Here is a 15974-nt window from a genome sequence, read left to right on the forward strand (position 1 = left end):
AGAGTCTCATCTTTTTTTATAATCATGAAACCATGAGGTAGGTGGGGCCACAGTATAAAAGCTTTCAGCTCAGGTGAGCTGGTAATTATTTTCTAATATGGAAAAGAAATATAAGATGTGAAATTGTGAATATCTTGCCATGTTCCCTTCATAAGATCCTTTTTTGCTTGTTTTCATCTATTACCATAGACACATTCACAGAATATTTTATTTCTTAGTTTATGTGGCCAGGTTTGTTTTGGTTCCACATGCAATGAACAAATGTCATGTGTACAAATTTTTCCTCCCCTTCAGGCAGAGGTACAAGGCACATAACCCTGAACATTTTGAACATTTTCATCCCTCTATTGTCTAAGTCAGTTTCAGTAAATTACAACTAAACAATACTGTATTGTTCCTCAATTTCATTAAGGAAATGTCAAGAGAACACAACTCCTTTGGAGAAGATATTATCCTTTCCTAGAATTCAAAATACAAAAACTCTTCTGTGACTCAGAATTTTCGAATGATTATTCTTCACAAGCTAGTTCAGCTGATGCTTTAATTTTCAGGTGCTGACATTGAATCCAGTTCTTCTGTAATGGGTTCATATGCTGATTTTGGTTTTGTTTCTGCATGCAGAGATTCAATTTGTGAGTCAGTCAGTTTTTTAATTGCATCATAAAATTCAGAAAAATCAACATAGGCCTCTACTCTGCCATTTTCATCCAGTTCCAACTTGTTGGGATTGTAAAACCTAGTGGGAAATCTCATTTCTCCACTACTCTGTGTAGAGGACTCTGTGCTTGTGTAGGTGTGGTTGGTTTCATTGAAAGTGGATTCCAAAGTGGATGAGAATGTGTCACGAGGTGGTGTCTGAGCTGGGGTGGGAGTTCCTGGTGTGGAAGATCCTCCAGATCCACTGTGGTTCTCCACCCTCTCTGCGGTGCTGAGGTTTGGTATAGTCACTGTGGGTGGCATGTTTGTTGGGCGGGGACTGTAAAATGGCACGGACACTGGGTGATAGGCCCCACCAGCAGTTGGGCTGCTTATTGCATTGGCAAGAGGGTAATTAAAGTTTCTCACTAACAGTGTAATGTCTCCACGTTTTTGACAAATCTGTTTCATTTCTGGCGTTCCTCCAATGAAGGCATCGTGGTGAATTCGGACGACTTTATCTACCACTGCCTGGGCTACACCATTAAGTGTAGACTGCTGAGAAAATTCGGCTGCCACCATTCTGGCGATGTCAATATTCACACGATCTGTGTTGGTTGCAGCTTGTAAGGCCTGGTAGAGGCCATCTGACATGATGATCAGAAAACTGGGACGGCTTCCAATCTCAATGCTTCCATGAACATAAGGGTCAGCAATCACAGGCTCTCTTATTGCATTTCTAAAGCACAGATAAAAAAAAATATCAATTACAAAATATATCTGCAGAGAAAATCAATGCATAATTAAAATATTCATTTTAAACTACAGAGAGTAAGTTTAACACCGAGGAAAACATTCATTCTTATGTAATAGTTTTCCTGCAAATGTGAAAGAATGAGGGGAATAAGCATAAAATAATGGTTTGTTTGATGTACATGTACTCTTAACACTTGTATATATACCAGTAGGTACATATAAAATCAGCACTGAAAATAATGAAATAAAAAATAATCTATACACCACACAGGTGTATCTATTAACCTGTCTATTGCCCTCTAAATTTTGCAAATTGGCTGCCAAAAGAAATATTGAAGGCAGGCACATGACATCTGTTATCCAGTGACAAAGTGTCATTCTGGTCCAAGGCAAAACAAAAATTTATCTAACTTACCGGAGAGTCTCGATGTCCTTGTATCCCCCTTTCACATGGTAGTCCCCTATACACCTGGTGCTGTCTGAACTCCCCACCCTTCTGTGTTGTTTGAGCTTCTCCACATCCACTCCTAAATGAGACAGTCTGTTAAGCTCCTCCTCATTGGAGAGAGAATGGTCCACAGAGAGTTGGATTACCTTAAAAACGCCACCCTCATCTGTCTGACAGAATAAGGCTCTTGTGTCCCCTAAAATTTGATAAAAATTTTAATCTAAATAATAGATTTTAACAAATGGTGCTCTTTTTAATTTCTCTACATTTTTTTTCTAAATTAACCTACCAACATTTGCCACATATAATTTGCATTTATACACCAAAGCTACAGTTGCAGTTGTTCCCCCTGTTATTTCCCTCTCCAGATCATCCAGTTTCTTCATAACATCTGGAAACTGATTTAAGGCCTCATAGTGCCCTATACCCTGTGGTAATAACAGTCAAATATTGAGCAAGAATGTCTCACAAAAAACAGAAAAATTTATTTTTCAGATGATATTAGTTATTAAATGTCTTTAAATACCACAGCTGAATTGCCTTTTTATTCAAAAATCTACATTAAACATCAGAATATTAAAACGCTGTTAGAAAGATCGATTTGGAAAAATGCTTCATTGTGTACACAATTCAATACATTAGTTCATATTTCCTTATTTTGTACATGACTGTATTTGTTGATAAAACAAGCATTTAAGCAAAATACATGGCAATGATGGTATATTATTATCCTACAGTCAATCTTATTGGTTAAGAGCATGTCATGTGCAGGGAGATAATTTGTGATGTCTCCCTCACGTGCAGGATGACAACTGTGTTGTCTCCCTTTAGATAAAATAAAATGTCACAAGAGAGATAACTCTGATTTCATTAAAATGTATGTGGGATCCGTAAACAATAAATTTCAATGGTGACGGCAAAGTTGTCTGTTGACGTATTGTGAAAGTACAGAATCAGAGCAGTGGATAAAGAACACAACAGATATTTTATACTCTATTTTGTGAAATTTAGATCCTTCAGGATTCTTCATGATAATAAAACTATGTGGACTTTTTAGTAGGGAGACATCACAAATTATCAGGTCTGAGTGAGGTTGTCACCCTTGGAAACTAGCACCCTTGAGTGACAACTCTACCAATAATTTGTGATGTCTCCTTACTAACAGTCCATAACTGTATATTGTTATCAGCAATTATTCAAAATTTTCCATAAAATGGGACAATGGCAGAGACGTAATGAAATTTCAATAAATGATTTTTGTGCTACTATCAGAATTTGTTTTTACTGGTATTCTTTGAACAACATCCTGATCCAATGACAACAATTTTTCTTGACATATACCTCTGGCAACTGTAGCTGTATTGTTGTTTTCTCTGCAAAAATGTGATCAATAGACTCAAAGAAACTTTTCTCAACAGCTATAAATGCCTGCAAAATAAAAGTGGAAAAGAAATTTCATATTATTTGTATGATATTATCTCTGCACAACACCCACTACACATTTTGAAAAGTGGCAATATTAATTTTCCTTTAAAAAAAAAATCCAGGCGATACAATGCAAGTACCTGGTTCAGAAGATCTTTTATATCCTCATCAGTTGTCTTTCCTGACAGTTGCCCTAGCAACAACTCAGCTGGCATCCTCTGGGCAGCAAAATTAGCAGCTCTGCTGCCGTCATGTCCATCAAACACTCCATAAAGATAGCAGTCCTCATCATGCCTACAACATCAAACTAAGTCAAAAAACTGCATTCTTGTGATAAAACAAGAAATATTAGAAACAGTATGCCACAGAGTTGTGAAATATTTATAATTTAGTGAAGTGAAATCCTGATTGTTGTGATCTGTCTTAAATCACATGGACATTAAATAAAGACACAAGAAAGAAGTATCTTCTAGCAAATCAGATTCAAGTCAGAGTCAACACACAACACAGATGTCTACATAATGCACCCTAATTAACATATACATGCATGGAATCTAAAGATGAGTTACCCACAAAAGGATGATATTGCATCATTTACCAATTTTATGGCCAACTGTCCAGGCCTTGGTAAAACTCCAGTTGAAACATTAAAATATCTCATTCTTCTTTAAATACTTCAGTAAACAAGGAGAAATGAAAGTTTATAATATACCACAATGATAAATGCATTTTAATTAACTAGTAATAAGGAAAAATGTCAAACCCTTGACCAATTTTCAAACATGACATACAAGGGCAGATCCAGGAATTTTTCCCCCGGGTGGGGGGGGGGGGGGTGTTCCATATCCATATACAAGTCAGCAGTAGACTCGAAAAAACCCACTTTGAGGGGGGGGAGGATGGCACACTGAATGGCGAAGTTTAAGGGGACCATGTTTCCTTGGTGAGGGGATTGGGGTTCCAAAGTCATCCCCTGGTTACTTTACTACATGCATATAAATCTAATAACTGAAAATCCTACGGGGATTCAGAACCCCCTGTTCCCTCACTGCTTTCCCTATGTAAATATTGAAGTTAGAGGAGATGACCATAGTTGGTCATCATCAAGAGATATATTTATACATGTATTTCAATACTATTCTCATGGTCAAATATTAAGGTTTATATTGATTTTGGTACTTAAAACATCTCAATTTACCTCTGACTATAAAGATAGAAGATGGTGATCAAAATGGGTCATCCAAAGTAATGATATTTTCAAGTCAACGGTCAAGGCCAAGGTCAAATCTGAGTGACTTTTGAAAAATACCACCCTGATTTACCAAAATGTGATCAGGATTCTCCATGAGCCTCTTTACTATGTACTAGAAAAACAGTAAGTATTTCTTCATGCCACAGTAAATTTTTCTTTGCCACATTCAAATTCACCCTGCCTCATGAAGATATGCCACTTTATAATGTTCTGTTTGAAAGACAGAGGTACATTGTAATATTGATAATTCATGTCCAAAAACAAAATAAATAAAAGGAATACTGTAAATGTATTATATACAGCGGGTACGATATTTGGTGGAAATTGATTTTTGAACAAGTTAGCGTAGATTTGATTTAGCACATTTCTTAGTGTTCCTATTTATGTGTATATGTGCAAGATATTTAGCCATGTACTTAAATTAGCGGAAGTTCCTTTCTGCCAAAGGCGCTAAAAAGAATACACAGCCAAAATATAATACGTACGTTTACAGTATTATATACATCAACTTTTTATGTTTATGTTTACCCCAAAATGTAGTTTTGCCTGTCATTACTACAAAATGTCATTGCATCAGATCTCTAAACATGCTATTCATGTGCTTTGAGCCATGGTAAAATTTGAAGTGATGGAGAACTCTGTATGATGTTGAGTAAGATAGTAATCAGGTCATCCTGCACAGAGATAAATACTTTTTATTTACTGTTAAACATACAGTATACTACTCTTACATTTTGAATTTGAAGTGGAAACTGCAGTCCTCAAATTCATGTTCTTCTCGTCTAATACCATCCTCTCTGTAGATCTGATTGGTGGAGAATCCCACCCCTGATAGTGGACACACAGGCAAGTCATCAGTCCAGCTCAAGGCATGTCCCTAAGTAAATAAAATAAACTGTTTAAAAATTTAACTTTATGATTTATGATCACTTTAATATTAATTACTTGTATATTTGTCTAAATAAGTACATGTATAAATTTATGGAATTAAGGACATTTTTAAATGATTTTTCATACTGTTTCTTGTTTCCAAAGCAAAGCATTCATGCATTCAAATTATTGCCAGCATTTCCTTATCTTTTTCCATGTTCACTTATAGTCACCCAGAGCTTTTAAATGCATATCTCCTTTTGAATACAAGTCACATATATACAATAGAAGCAAAAGCTGTACATTTCTGGTAATTAAGAATTATGTACATATGTGTTAATTGGTATGCCCATATACTAATCTCCAAATAAAAGGTGTATACATTTAATCAAAATGTGAATGACAACTCTGAAAACAGTAATGCAGAAGTAATATCCAAACTGAAGAAATATTACACGTACATGTATAATAGAAATTGTTCACGTCATGCTTTATGAATGCTGTAGTAATATAGATGCGGGACAATCAACATCCATCACAAACAAAAACAAGTTTCTAATCTTATATTCACAATAATCTTACTAGTGGAAACATCTTGAAACTTGGATATTTCAGCATGCTAAAGATAAACAAAGACCAAACTTCAAAATCAAAAATTATACAGACTGATTCGAAGAAAGTTCAAACATTGAATGAAGCTACATCTTCACTTGGTAAAGTGATGAATAATGAGAAAAGAGTTTTAAATAGTAAATGTAAGCTATTGTTAACTTGAGCAGGATAGAAGCAAGTAAACACGCAGAAATCTCTTCATATATTATGACTTTCTCGAACTGTCATATAAAATAAACGACTTCAGACGATTTCCTAACATTCTGAATTTGGTATGGAAACCGGCAATAAGTAAACATTGTTCAGCAAGCTCTCAATACTAGAATTTTTCTTAAATTAGTTTTGAGATAAAACAGATCGGAACACAACCTTCCTTCATTGTGAAAAAAAAATCATTTGTCAGAGTAAAGCAAGGAACTTTTTAAAGTAAAAACGTGCAAAAATATTTTTTTTACACACATGTGAACCAATTCGTGGAGGTGATCCTACTACCACAACACCATTTGACAGCAGCCCACCAGACATAATTTCCCCACATAGGGAAAATCCCGGATGTTTGGCTATTGAAAACGTCACTTCCGCTTTCGTTTTGCAAGGGCAAGCGTGTGTTGGTTTCGTTTTGTTCTTAGTAGCTAGATCTCTCCATTGTGTCTGTGCGGTAGATTTACAGTTTGTTATTATAGTTGGAAGAGTGAACAAAGGTTTGTAATGATTAACAAGAGTATTTGAGTAATGTATATATCATTACAGGTTAAATTAAATTTTGTTGGCAGTTTTGTTAAGAAAAGCAGGGATTAAGGTATATTTACATACAGAAACAGGCTATGAAACCGTGGTCTAAATCAGGGATTGCACTGTTATGGAAGATACAGATGTATTGTGGAATCGTTAAGGTTTATAACAACACCCAGCTGGCTATTATGAACAAAACAATAAGAGATGTTTTGTTAAATGTTTACCAAATATTTAAAATATATCTCAGTGAAAAAAAACTTTAGAAGTATGACTATGAATGAATGTTTCTCAATTTCTATTCAAACCATTCTGTTGTAGAAAATTGCACATCTATGGTCAATAAAATATAATCATCCTGGCTGTTCATCTGTAAAGGAGAAAGGACATGAGTGTCCATAAAGAAGTTCTCAGACTTTATAGGGGGATTTTTCGTTTGTCCAGAACCTGGCAGTCAGCTACAGGAGACATCAAGGAAACAGCTGCAGAAAAACAGTACATAAAAGATGAAGCAAGGGAACTATTTAGGAAAAATCAAAATGTAAGATGTTTGATATAATATCCAAGGAAATACTGAGTGTTATTATTCTTTACAAATAAATTTAAATGTTAAGTTGTATAAGTATCCCATCCCTATTTTTTTTAATTAAGGTGTTGCACATGAAAGTGTGCTTAATTACTTATTAAGTGACAACATGAGTAAATAGGTCCCAATGACATCTGAGCACAATTATTATAAATTGATTCATTTACCTGTAATTTTTAAGAATTGTTTCAGTGACTTTAAGTACATGTACTTGGTATAAATTATAATAAAAATATATTCCAATGGTTTTGAAAAATTACAGATCACAGATGAAAATGAAATACAAGTTCACATAAAGGAAGCAGTTACAAGAATAGAAATGGGTATATAATAATTAGTTTATCTTTATATCCAATAATGAGTGAAATGTTGCAATTGAAGAACATACTTTTTTTGTTTAACCTAATGAATTCTATGAAACTTCAGAAAGTAGCTTGGAAATAATTTAAATTATTTTGATCCATTTCAGCTCTGCATTATAGGACGCCATATCCAAGACATGTAAGTAAAGAACTCTTTTAATAGACCTTGAAGAAGAAGCCAAGTAGAACTATATGAAAAGCACTGATACCCCTGTTTTAAGTTTCTGGATCCACTCCTCATTAAATGCAAACCTTATAATGGAAGGGAGAAAAAAAAATGCATAACATTCTAGGATATTAATCCCGCACTATCTCTTACTCTGTGTTTGTTCTACTAATATTGGGCTATAGGGTCCAGTAGCAACCATTCCAATATTCCTCCTTCCTTTAAGATCAATGAAATACAAACTGTTCTTTACATAGGTTTTAAGACATGGTGGCACCATGACTGGGATGGCTCCATTATATAACAGGAAGGGGGAAAAGGGGGGGGAGAGTAAGAAACAAATCCTAGACCTTCTGTTCACTACACACTTCACCACTGAACTAGACCAATGTGTCTGAACCAAACTTACATAAATGTCTATGAACATGCATGTTACATGTAGGGAATGCATGTGAACTATATGCTATAGGCTGGGTATATTCCCTGATTGCTATCATTAGCCATGAGTAATGTTGATTCATGTGTATACCAGTCTTTCACAAGATGTGGAGATTTAAATTAAGGGTGAAGCAAAGGCACACCCAAAGCACCCCCACCCCTTCTAACTATGTTGAATTGCTGTTGGTTTGTTTATTGAAAAAATTTGCTATGTTCTTGTATTATCCCAATATTGATACATGTACAAATGTAAGAAGGTAATCTCATTTCCAAGTCAACACTTGGTTTTTTTAAACATACCTTGTGCTTTTTTCATTTAAAACTAGAAATATGTCCATAGGACATGAATGCCCCACCGAGGGTATATTAGTAATGCAACATTTTAACACAAATTGAGAAAAGTGAGGTCAAGGTCAAAGGAAAGGTCAAGGTGAAAAAATATTGATGCAGTTGAATAGCTTACATTAGTATGTATCAGCATATGAAGTTTGACACAAATTTAAGAAAAGTGAGGTCAAGGTCAAAAGAAAGGTCAAGGTCAAAAAATGTTGATGCAGTTGAATAATTTACATCAGTATGTATCAACATATGAAGTTTGATTACACTATCTTGAATGGTATCTTTAAAACTGAGCTAAACACTAATTTAAGAAAAGTGAGGTCAAGGTCAAAGGAAAGGTCAAAGTCAAAAAATATTGATGCAGTTGAATAGCTCTCATCAGTATGTATCAGCATACAAAGTTTGACACTAATTTAAGAAAAGTGAGGTCAGGTCAAAGGAAAGGTCAAGGTCAAAAAATGTTGATGCAGTTGAATAACTTTCATCAGTATGTATCAGCATATGAAGTTTGATAACATTATTTTGAATGGTATCTTTAAAACTGAGCTAAAAACTTATTTAAGAACAATGAGGTCAAGGTCAAAAGAAAGGTCAAGGTCAAAAAATGTTGATGCAGTTGAATAATTTACATCAGTATGTATCAGCATATGAAGTTTGTTAAAAATATCTTGAATGGTTTCATTAAAACTGAGCTAAACACTAATTTAAGAAAAGTGAGGTCAAGGTCAAAAGAAAGGTCAAGGTCAAAAAATGTTGATGCAGTTGAATAATTTACATCAGTATGTATCAACATATGAAGTTTGATTACACTATCTTGAATGGTATCTTTAAAACTGAGCTAAACACTAATTTAAGAAAAGTGAGGTCAAGGTCAAAGGAAAGGACAAGGTCAAAAAATGTTGATGCAGTTGCATAGCTCTCATCAATATCTATCAGCACATGAAGTTTGATAAAAATATCTTGGATAGTTTCTTTGAAACTGAGCTTTGAACAGAGCTAAACGCAAAGTGTGACGGAAGGACAGACGGAAGGACAGAAGGACGGAAGACGGACATGACAAACACTATATGCCCCGGCCATATTCATGGCGGGGCATAAAAAAATGAGGAGTAAGAGTTGAAGAAAAACAGATAATTAACTCGCATGATTTAAGAAATGTGCTTCCATACCTTGCAAGCTTTGAGTGCTTTAATAAATATAACCCTGCCAAAACCCTTTTTTTCAAAAGATAAAACAGGGTACTTGGCATAAAGGGTAAATGCACCATATAGAACAGAACAGAACAGAACATTTATTTTCTAATTTAGAGCTCATAACAGACAAGTATGAAATTATTACAATAATAAAGAAAAGATATGCCAATGGATAGTATAACAATTTGTAAATGACATTGCTCATTTCAACAATATCGTATACTATTTCAGCTAAAGGGAGTACTATATATAAAAGTGTATGACTACTACAACATGTTATCATTTATGAATTTGCCCACAGAATTAAGAGTTTCTTTGTCTTCAGTATTGAGTAACCAAAAAAGTTTTTGTTCATCATCTAATGCCAAGAAAGTTGGAAATTTACTTTTAATTGACTGAAAAATTTCTTTTCCTTGATGTTATCAAAAAATGAGTTTCATCATCTACACTGTTAGAATTACATCTATTGCATAATCAATCTTCTCAAGGGATGTTGGTAAATCATCCCACTTCAATTTGCAATCTGTGACAAGAAATTTTTAATTTACATAGAGATTTTCTGTGATGAAAATTTTTAACTACTGATAAATAATTCTCATAACCCCAATTTCGTTTGAGTTTTACATATGTGCTTAATTTACCATCGGTATAACTTTGTTGACTTGTATATACCAATTTTTTATATAATCCCATGGCAAAGTGGAAGGCAGTTATTTAGCAGTTTCTTAGCCTTAACAGTTTGATCTTTTTAGCAGTTCTGGAGCAGTTACTTAGCCTTCCCTAGACTGCTAATGGAGAAACAAATTGCTTTCAAACCTTTTGTAATCTATAAGCAGTTTTCTTAGCCTTACCAGTTCGTAACCAGTTCGCAGGCAGTTCACAGGCAGTTTCTTAGCAGTTCACAGGCAGTTTCTTAGCAGTTCATAGGCAGTTATTTAGGCAGTTTTTTCTAACTGCTAGTGGACTTCCAGTAAACTATTATATACTGCTTATCTATTTCCCTTTTTCAACATAAATATTAATTAGTCAGGAGTGAGGACACTTCCTATTATCCTGCCTGAAATAATATGCAACTATAATAGATCTACCTATATCAGAAATGCTTGTTACATTTTCATTTATTGTATTTTGTACAATAATTGTATAACACAGTCAAACAATTAGAGATTGCTAAGATGAATTAATGTTTCAAAAGTATCAAACACTGTTTTATGCATTCTGTTATTATAATCAGTGTAACTAATAATTAATACATGTACCTTAATTATTTACATACACTGTGATGCACAACCATGCAATTATACTCACTGACTAGTAAGAAATCTTATATATCCCAGGGCATATAAATATAATGTTCAACGAGATTCAACACTGAAGGAAAAAGTCAAAAGTACAGCAATTATTCACTTCATCCAAAAAACCACAAGGCCACAAATTAATAAATATAGTACTTGCCAATTGTTAAAAGTCTACACCATCATTTCAATAAATCTAAAGCTTTGTGGCCAGCAGGCTCCCTCTTCATGATGCTTTATTATTTGCATTGTCCAACAATACAACATGGCAGCCAAAAAATGAATTTTGGCGGTCTGTTGTTGGGTTCCTGTTGTTTATATTTGTTGATCATTGAGCCCAACATTAAAATTTCTCTTGAACCCAATCAAATTGTACAAGGAAACTGCTTACAAACTGCTTACAAAACTGCTTATGAAAACTGTCTTCTCCTCAAGCATAGGCGACCAAGATATAACTGCTAGGGAAACTGAATACTGCTTAAAAACTGCTAAGGAAAACTGTTTTCTCCAAAGGCACTAGCAGTCACAAAAGAACAGAAAGCCAAACTGCCTGAAACTGTTTGAAAACTGCTTAAAATTTGCAAAACTGCTACAGAACTGCCTAATAACTGCCTATATAGGCAGTTCACTTTTCCATGGGATAATCTAATAATTAAGGTTTATATATATATATAGTCAATCACCATGATGGTGATTGGGCATGATTTTATTTAGTGGAATGAGAAAGGTATTCATAAACTTCATAGGCTGTCCACAGAAATTATTATCAAATTCATACTGGGTAAAGTGAGAATTCATCCAACTTTGCCATGGCCTGCTATATTGGACAATACATGTATAACCATGCAGCAGAGTTATCCCTCTTGCACTAAGATATTTAGGTTTATAATTTTTTTGTAAGAGTTATCTTTCTTTTTCTGTGTTCAAGGTCAATTTTCCCCAGCATGTGTTGGCACCATTGAGCTCAAAATTGAAGAAAGCTCAAAAGAGACAGATTAAAGAATCTATACCACTTTACTGGAAATCTTATGAAGATTCAACAAAGTGATAATTTCTGAAGATCTTAATTATGATGTTCCAACAAAGTGATACTAGTAATTTCTAGTGTGATATTTTTGACTTTGGTAAATTCTCTATGTACATATTAGTTTGGTAAGACAGCGCAATATATTTGTGACAAATAATATTATAATTCGTAAATTTATGCTGAAATAAACCAAATACACACACAAAAATACTCCATTTTTTCTATTTTACATTTTTTTTTTATATATTTTAAAAGACATTCTTGCATTTTGGACAAAAATAGTGTTCAATCATTAATTAAACTGTTGCACTACACCCTACAACACCGTTTTAATAAATAATTCATTGAACTGGTGATGGTTTCTCTTTTATCCATAAAAAAAACTGTGTCACTGTCTGGTTAGAATATATGACTTTTTGTTACACCTCCCCTATTCATACACTAGTGTATAAGATCTGATGCTAAAATAAGATACTTAATCGAGTTATAGAGAGGGGAAAGTGATGTCATTCACATTTATTTTGATATCTGGATCATATACCTAGATTTTTCCAGTCTGATCAAAATCAAACCTTCACTAGCTCCTTTTTATTTTGATTGTCTCGCAGCAATCTAGTAAAATAAAAAGGAGCTAGTAAAGGTTTGATTTTAATCAGACCGGTTTTTCCATTGACACTATCTTGTTTTACATTAAAAATATATAGCATTGCTAGGGGCATGCAACCACTTCTATATCTTTGATTTATTATTCTCAGTCTCAATTTTTATGCTCCCATAATTGGAGATTCAGGAGCATATAATTTTTGGTCTGTCTGTCTGTTAATATGTTCATCAGCAAAATCTTTAACCTTGCCCGTATCTTTTGAACAGTGGTGCTAAGGCTTTCATATTTTACACATGTATTCCTTGTGACAAGACCTGGGTTTTTTTTAACTAATGACCCTGACCTTAGCGTTTGACATTCACTTCTTGTTCAATTAAGAAATGCATAAGTAAAAATAAAAAGTCTCAAGTTTTGACCCTCTTTAAGTTTTCAAAATTGAAATGCCTTCTTTATATGTACTTTTAAATGATTTTTTTCATTCCAGTACACAAAACTGAAAAATGCTGAGGTTATCCTCCCACTCCCATCATCTATTATCTTTAAAGGTGAGCACCATATCTACAAAATTGAGTGCTAATCCCTTTGCATCAGTACTGTATACAGATTTGGGGGGAGGAGTTGTGTCTGAGCACAGCCCCTGTTTTAAATTCACATTTTTCTGTCACATTTTTCATTCATCATTTTCTCATATGTTAAATGACATTTCTCCTATGTTAAACATAAAAAATAAAACAACAGCAAAATATGGCCAAGTACAGACTACCATTAAACATGTCTGCCTTTTCTTCAAACTGTTTAGACACCTTAGTGAAGGGAATTAAAGTTAGCTTAATTTTCAACTGGTCTGACCTGGCAGACTATTTCCTTGAACACACATACACCCTAAACAAAATACTGACATTTACGCCAACATTCCTTCAATTACAGCCACAATATAAAATCAGAATAATTTTGTCATGATTTTATTGTGAAGTTCACACTTGATGAGATATGACAATCTATGTACAATAAATTCCAGTGGTCAATTATCCTGGTCCCTGTCCTTCTTACCTGAAAATTAAAACCAAAAATATTAAACTGAAGGCACAGAATGAAATAAAAGAGACTATGATTCAATCTATCAAATGAGTTTTCAAAAATCAGTATATAAGTATGATCTTTTTATGGCATTTAACATTATACGTGTAGTAAAATTTAGTATTGTAAATGACTTTTGATGTAAGATATATTACACATACATTTATGTAAAATATTTCCTGAAACATCAAAACCTTACTTTTTTCTCTCATTTCATCCCTGGCCTTCATCCTGGCAATGAATCCATGGCTCTTGTTCTTTCTGAACTGTTCAAATGGATCTTTGAGATCTGATCCCACTCCTTTGAACATGTCTTGTCTGTCCCTTACATCCCCACCAGAAATAGGGTCCACAATGCCCTGCTCTGTAGCTCCCAACCCCTTACCTCCCCACCCTAAGAAAAAAGTCATCTCTATTGAAGTAAGCATAAATACTCTGTATGGAACTCTGTAAACACTCTAGAAAAAGGGCTATGAAACTACAGCTAGCAAACTGATATAGGAATGAAGATCTCTAAAAATCAGGCATTTCTTACCCATCTTCATCAGCATCTGATGCCCTTTATTGTCCTGTCCTAACTTGGAGTCTCCTAATGTTTGTGATGCTCCCATCCCAACACTACAAAGAAATACGATACATGGTACATAAAATCATGCTTAAGGTATCAACATCAAACTAAATGCTTCTTTCTTTCTTCTACTGTATATTACAAAATTAGCAATCTGGTATTTATAAGCAAGACAAAATTTTCATGAATTCTAGTCCTTATTGTATATAAGCTTGAACAATATCAATATACACAAGAATAAAATTTTAACGAGCAGACACTCTCATGTAATTATGTGAAAATAAAGTTCTCACAAATAAAAATTGATTTACGGTATATCAATAGCATTCTAGTGCAAAAGAATGGTAAACATACAATTCATTTGTTGGTGTTGGACTCCGGGACACCCTACGTTGTCGTGGTGGTGGTGAAGGTGACCTGCTGCTTCTTTGATAGGGTAAAGGTGACTCTGACCTGCAAACACAGTAAGATCATATTTGCATAATGTCAATTTTTTTAGTATGCTGTGACAATAATCTCCTAATTTCGGATGACCCAAAAACTTTTTGTTTGTTACCTTGACCTGCTTCTCCTTCCACTGCGCCTCCTGCGACCCCTGGGTGAAGGTGATGGTGACCTTGATCTTGACCTTGACCTGCTTCTGGATCTTCTCTCCTCTCTGTCTCGAAATTTTTCCCTTTCTCTTGACCGAGAGCGTGATCTCGACCTTGACCTGGAACGAGATCTTGACTGTGACCTTGATCGTCGACCCCTTTGTTGTCTTTCTGCTTCTTTTTCCTCCTCTTTTAATTTTCTTGCTCTCTGCTTTGCTTTGAAGAACTCGTAGAGACCCAATTTTTCCCATCCCTCACTAGGAAAGAATTGATGAAATGATCAAGTTCAAATATAAAATCTACTATACAAATCTTTGCTACCATTTTCATTATTTGGGCATGACTCCGACTCTTTGCCATACCTGTCTCTAGGTCTTTCATGAGTTGGAGCACTGTAGAAGGCTTCCACAGCTAACAGTAATCTTTCACTTGGTGGCATAGGGGGTGGTAAACGAATGTCTTTGGGATCTAAAGGACGATATTCATGGTCTTCAAGCTGCAAAATGTGAATTAATGTTAACATTTTTGCAATATAAAAAGGGACATTATTGTTTAATTGGAGATGAAAAATTTCATCTATGAACAAAGCAATTTATTTGAATTCTAGGTCTTCTTATAATTACCTGATGATTAGGTGAAAATGATAAATCATTACCACTTCAAAATGCTGTTTACCTTGACCAGTGGTGCCATCAGTCCAGCAGGTAGCTCATAGTATGGCACTGAAGGTGTCAGGTCAATGTCTGAGGGGGGTGGTCCTGCAAAGGGGGGTAGTCCTGGAGGGAATCCTGGGGGAGGTTTGCTAAGATCTGGGAGGGCAAACTGATTCTGGTTTGGACCTGGTCCAGGAGGACCTGGGGTAAAACCTGGGGGTAAGCCTCCTGGTGGACCACCGGGACCTGATAAGATACAGTCCCAAGTCAGAGAGAATTTACACATGATGTTATAGTGCTCTAACTCACTATAATTGTACATGTACATGATTTTACCGACAT

At 34.6% G+C, this 15974-nt stretch overlaps 3 protein-coding genes across 6 annotated transcripts in view; 1 reads left to right on the top strand and 2 right to left on the bottom strand.

The window, feature by feature from the left end:
- Positions 1-190: 190 nt before the first annotated feature.
- On the bottom strand, positions 191-6574 carry LOC133190411 (TGF-beta-activated kinase 1 and MAP3K7-binding protein 1-like). 2 transcript variants are annotated; one of them, XM_061326032.1, is made up of 8 exons: positions 6459-6550; positions 5970-6006; positions 5249-5394; positions 3406-3559; positions 3182-3268; positions 2130-2268; positions 1808-2036; positions 191-1375 (listed from the first exon to the last, which is right to left on the bottom strand). In XM_061326032.1, exons 2-8 carry the CDS (start codon positions 6003-6005, stop codon positions 541-543), a joined length of 1626 nt encoding a protein of 541 aa, XP_061182016.1. In that variant the 5' UTR covers position 6006; positions 6459-6550; the 3' UTR covers positions 191-540. The 2 variants fall into 2 exon arrangements, with proteins under 2 accessions (XP_061182016.1, XP_061182015.1); XM_061326031.1 differs by lacking the exon at positions 5970-6006 and having other exon boundaries at positions 6459-6574.
- A 40-nt stretch (positions 6575-6614) lies between these two features.
- LOC133190921 (LYR motif-containing protein 1-like) lies at positions 6615-12491 on the top strand. Its single transcript, XM_061326605.1, has 5 exons — positions 6615-6700; positions 7053-7272; positions 7580-7640; positions 7787-7818; positions 12039-12491. Exons 2-5 carry the CDS (start codon positions 7120-7122, stop codon positions 12156-12158), a joined length of 366 nt encoding a protein of 121 aa, XP_061182589.1. The 5' UTR covers positions 6615-6700; positions 7053-7119; the 3' UTR covers positions 12159-12491.
- A 1196-nt stretch (positions 12492-13687) lies between these two features.
- LOC133190419 (calcium homeostasis endoplasmic reticulum protein-like) overlaps positions 13688-15974 on the bottom strand; it is a 74050-nt gene continuing 71763 nt past the window's right edge. For all 3 annotated transcript variants that reach the window (XM_061326047.1, XM_061326046.1, XM_061326045.1), the window contains exons 13-19: positions 15655-15878; positions 15342-15475; positions 14943-15236; positions 14741-14839; positions 14354-14436; positions 14013-14212; positions 13688-13786 (exon numbers count right to left, since the gene is read on the bottom strand). In XM_061326047.1, the coding sequence (XP_061182031.1) occupies positions 13763-13786; positions 14013-14212; positions 14354-14436; positions 14741-14839; positions 14943-15236; positions 15342-15475; positions 15655-15878 (1058 nt within the window). In that variant the 3' untranslated portion in view covers positions 13688-13762. The remainder of the gene's footprint in view (positions 13787-14012; positions 14213-14353; positions 14437-14740; positions 14840-14942; positions 15237-15341; positions 15476-15654; positions 15879-15974) is intronic.

This window comes from Saccostrea echinata, unplaced genomic scaffold (genome assembly GCF_033153115.1).
Source record: "Saccostrea echinata isolate AGI-Se365-2 ecotype Australia unplaced genomic scaffold, CSIRO_AGI_Sech_v1 ptg000022l, whole genome shotgun sequence".
NCBI lineage: Eukaryota > Metazoa > Mollusca > Bivalvia > Ostreida > Ostreidae > Saccostrea > Saccostrea echinata.

Coding starts and splice junctions, on each gene's coding strand:
- LOC133190411 (XM_061326031.1), bottom strand. CDS start 6,524: ATGTCTGGTGGGCTGCTGTCAAATGGTGTTGTGGTAGTAGGATCACCT. Junction 3,560..5,248: donor TTCCACTTCAAATTCAAAAT/GTAAGAGTAGTA, acceptor TTGATGTTGTAG/GCATGATGAGGACTGCTATC. Junction 2,037..2,129: donor ATTATATGTGGCAAATGTTG/GTAGGTTAATTT, acceptor ATCAAATTTTAG/GGGACACAAGAGCCTTATTC.
- LOC133190921 (XM_061326605.1), top strand. CDS start 7,120: ATGAGTGTCCATAAAGAAGTTCTCAGACTTTATAGGGGGATTTTTCGT. Junction 7,273..7,579: donor TATTTAGGAAAAATCAAAAT/GTAAGATGTTTG, acceptor GAAAAATTACAG/ATCACAGATGAAAATGAAAT. Junction 7,641..7,786: donor AGTTACAAGAATAGAAATGG/GTATATAATAAT, acceptor GATCCATTTCAG/CTCTGCATTATAGGACGCCA.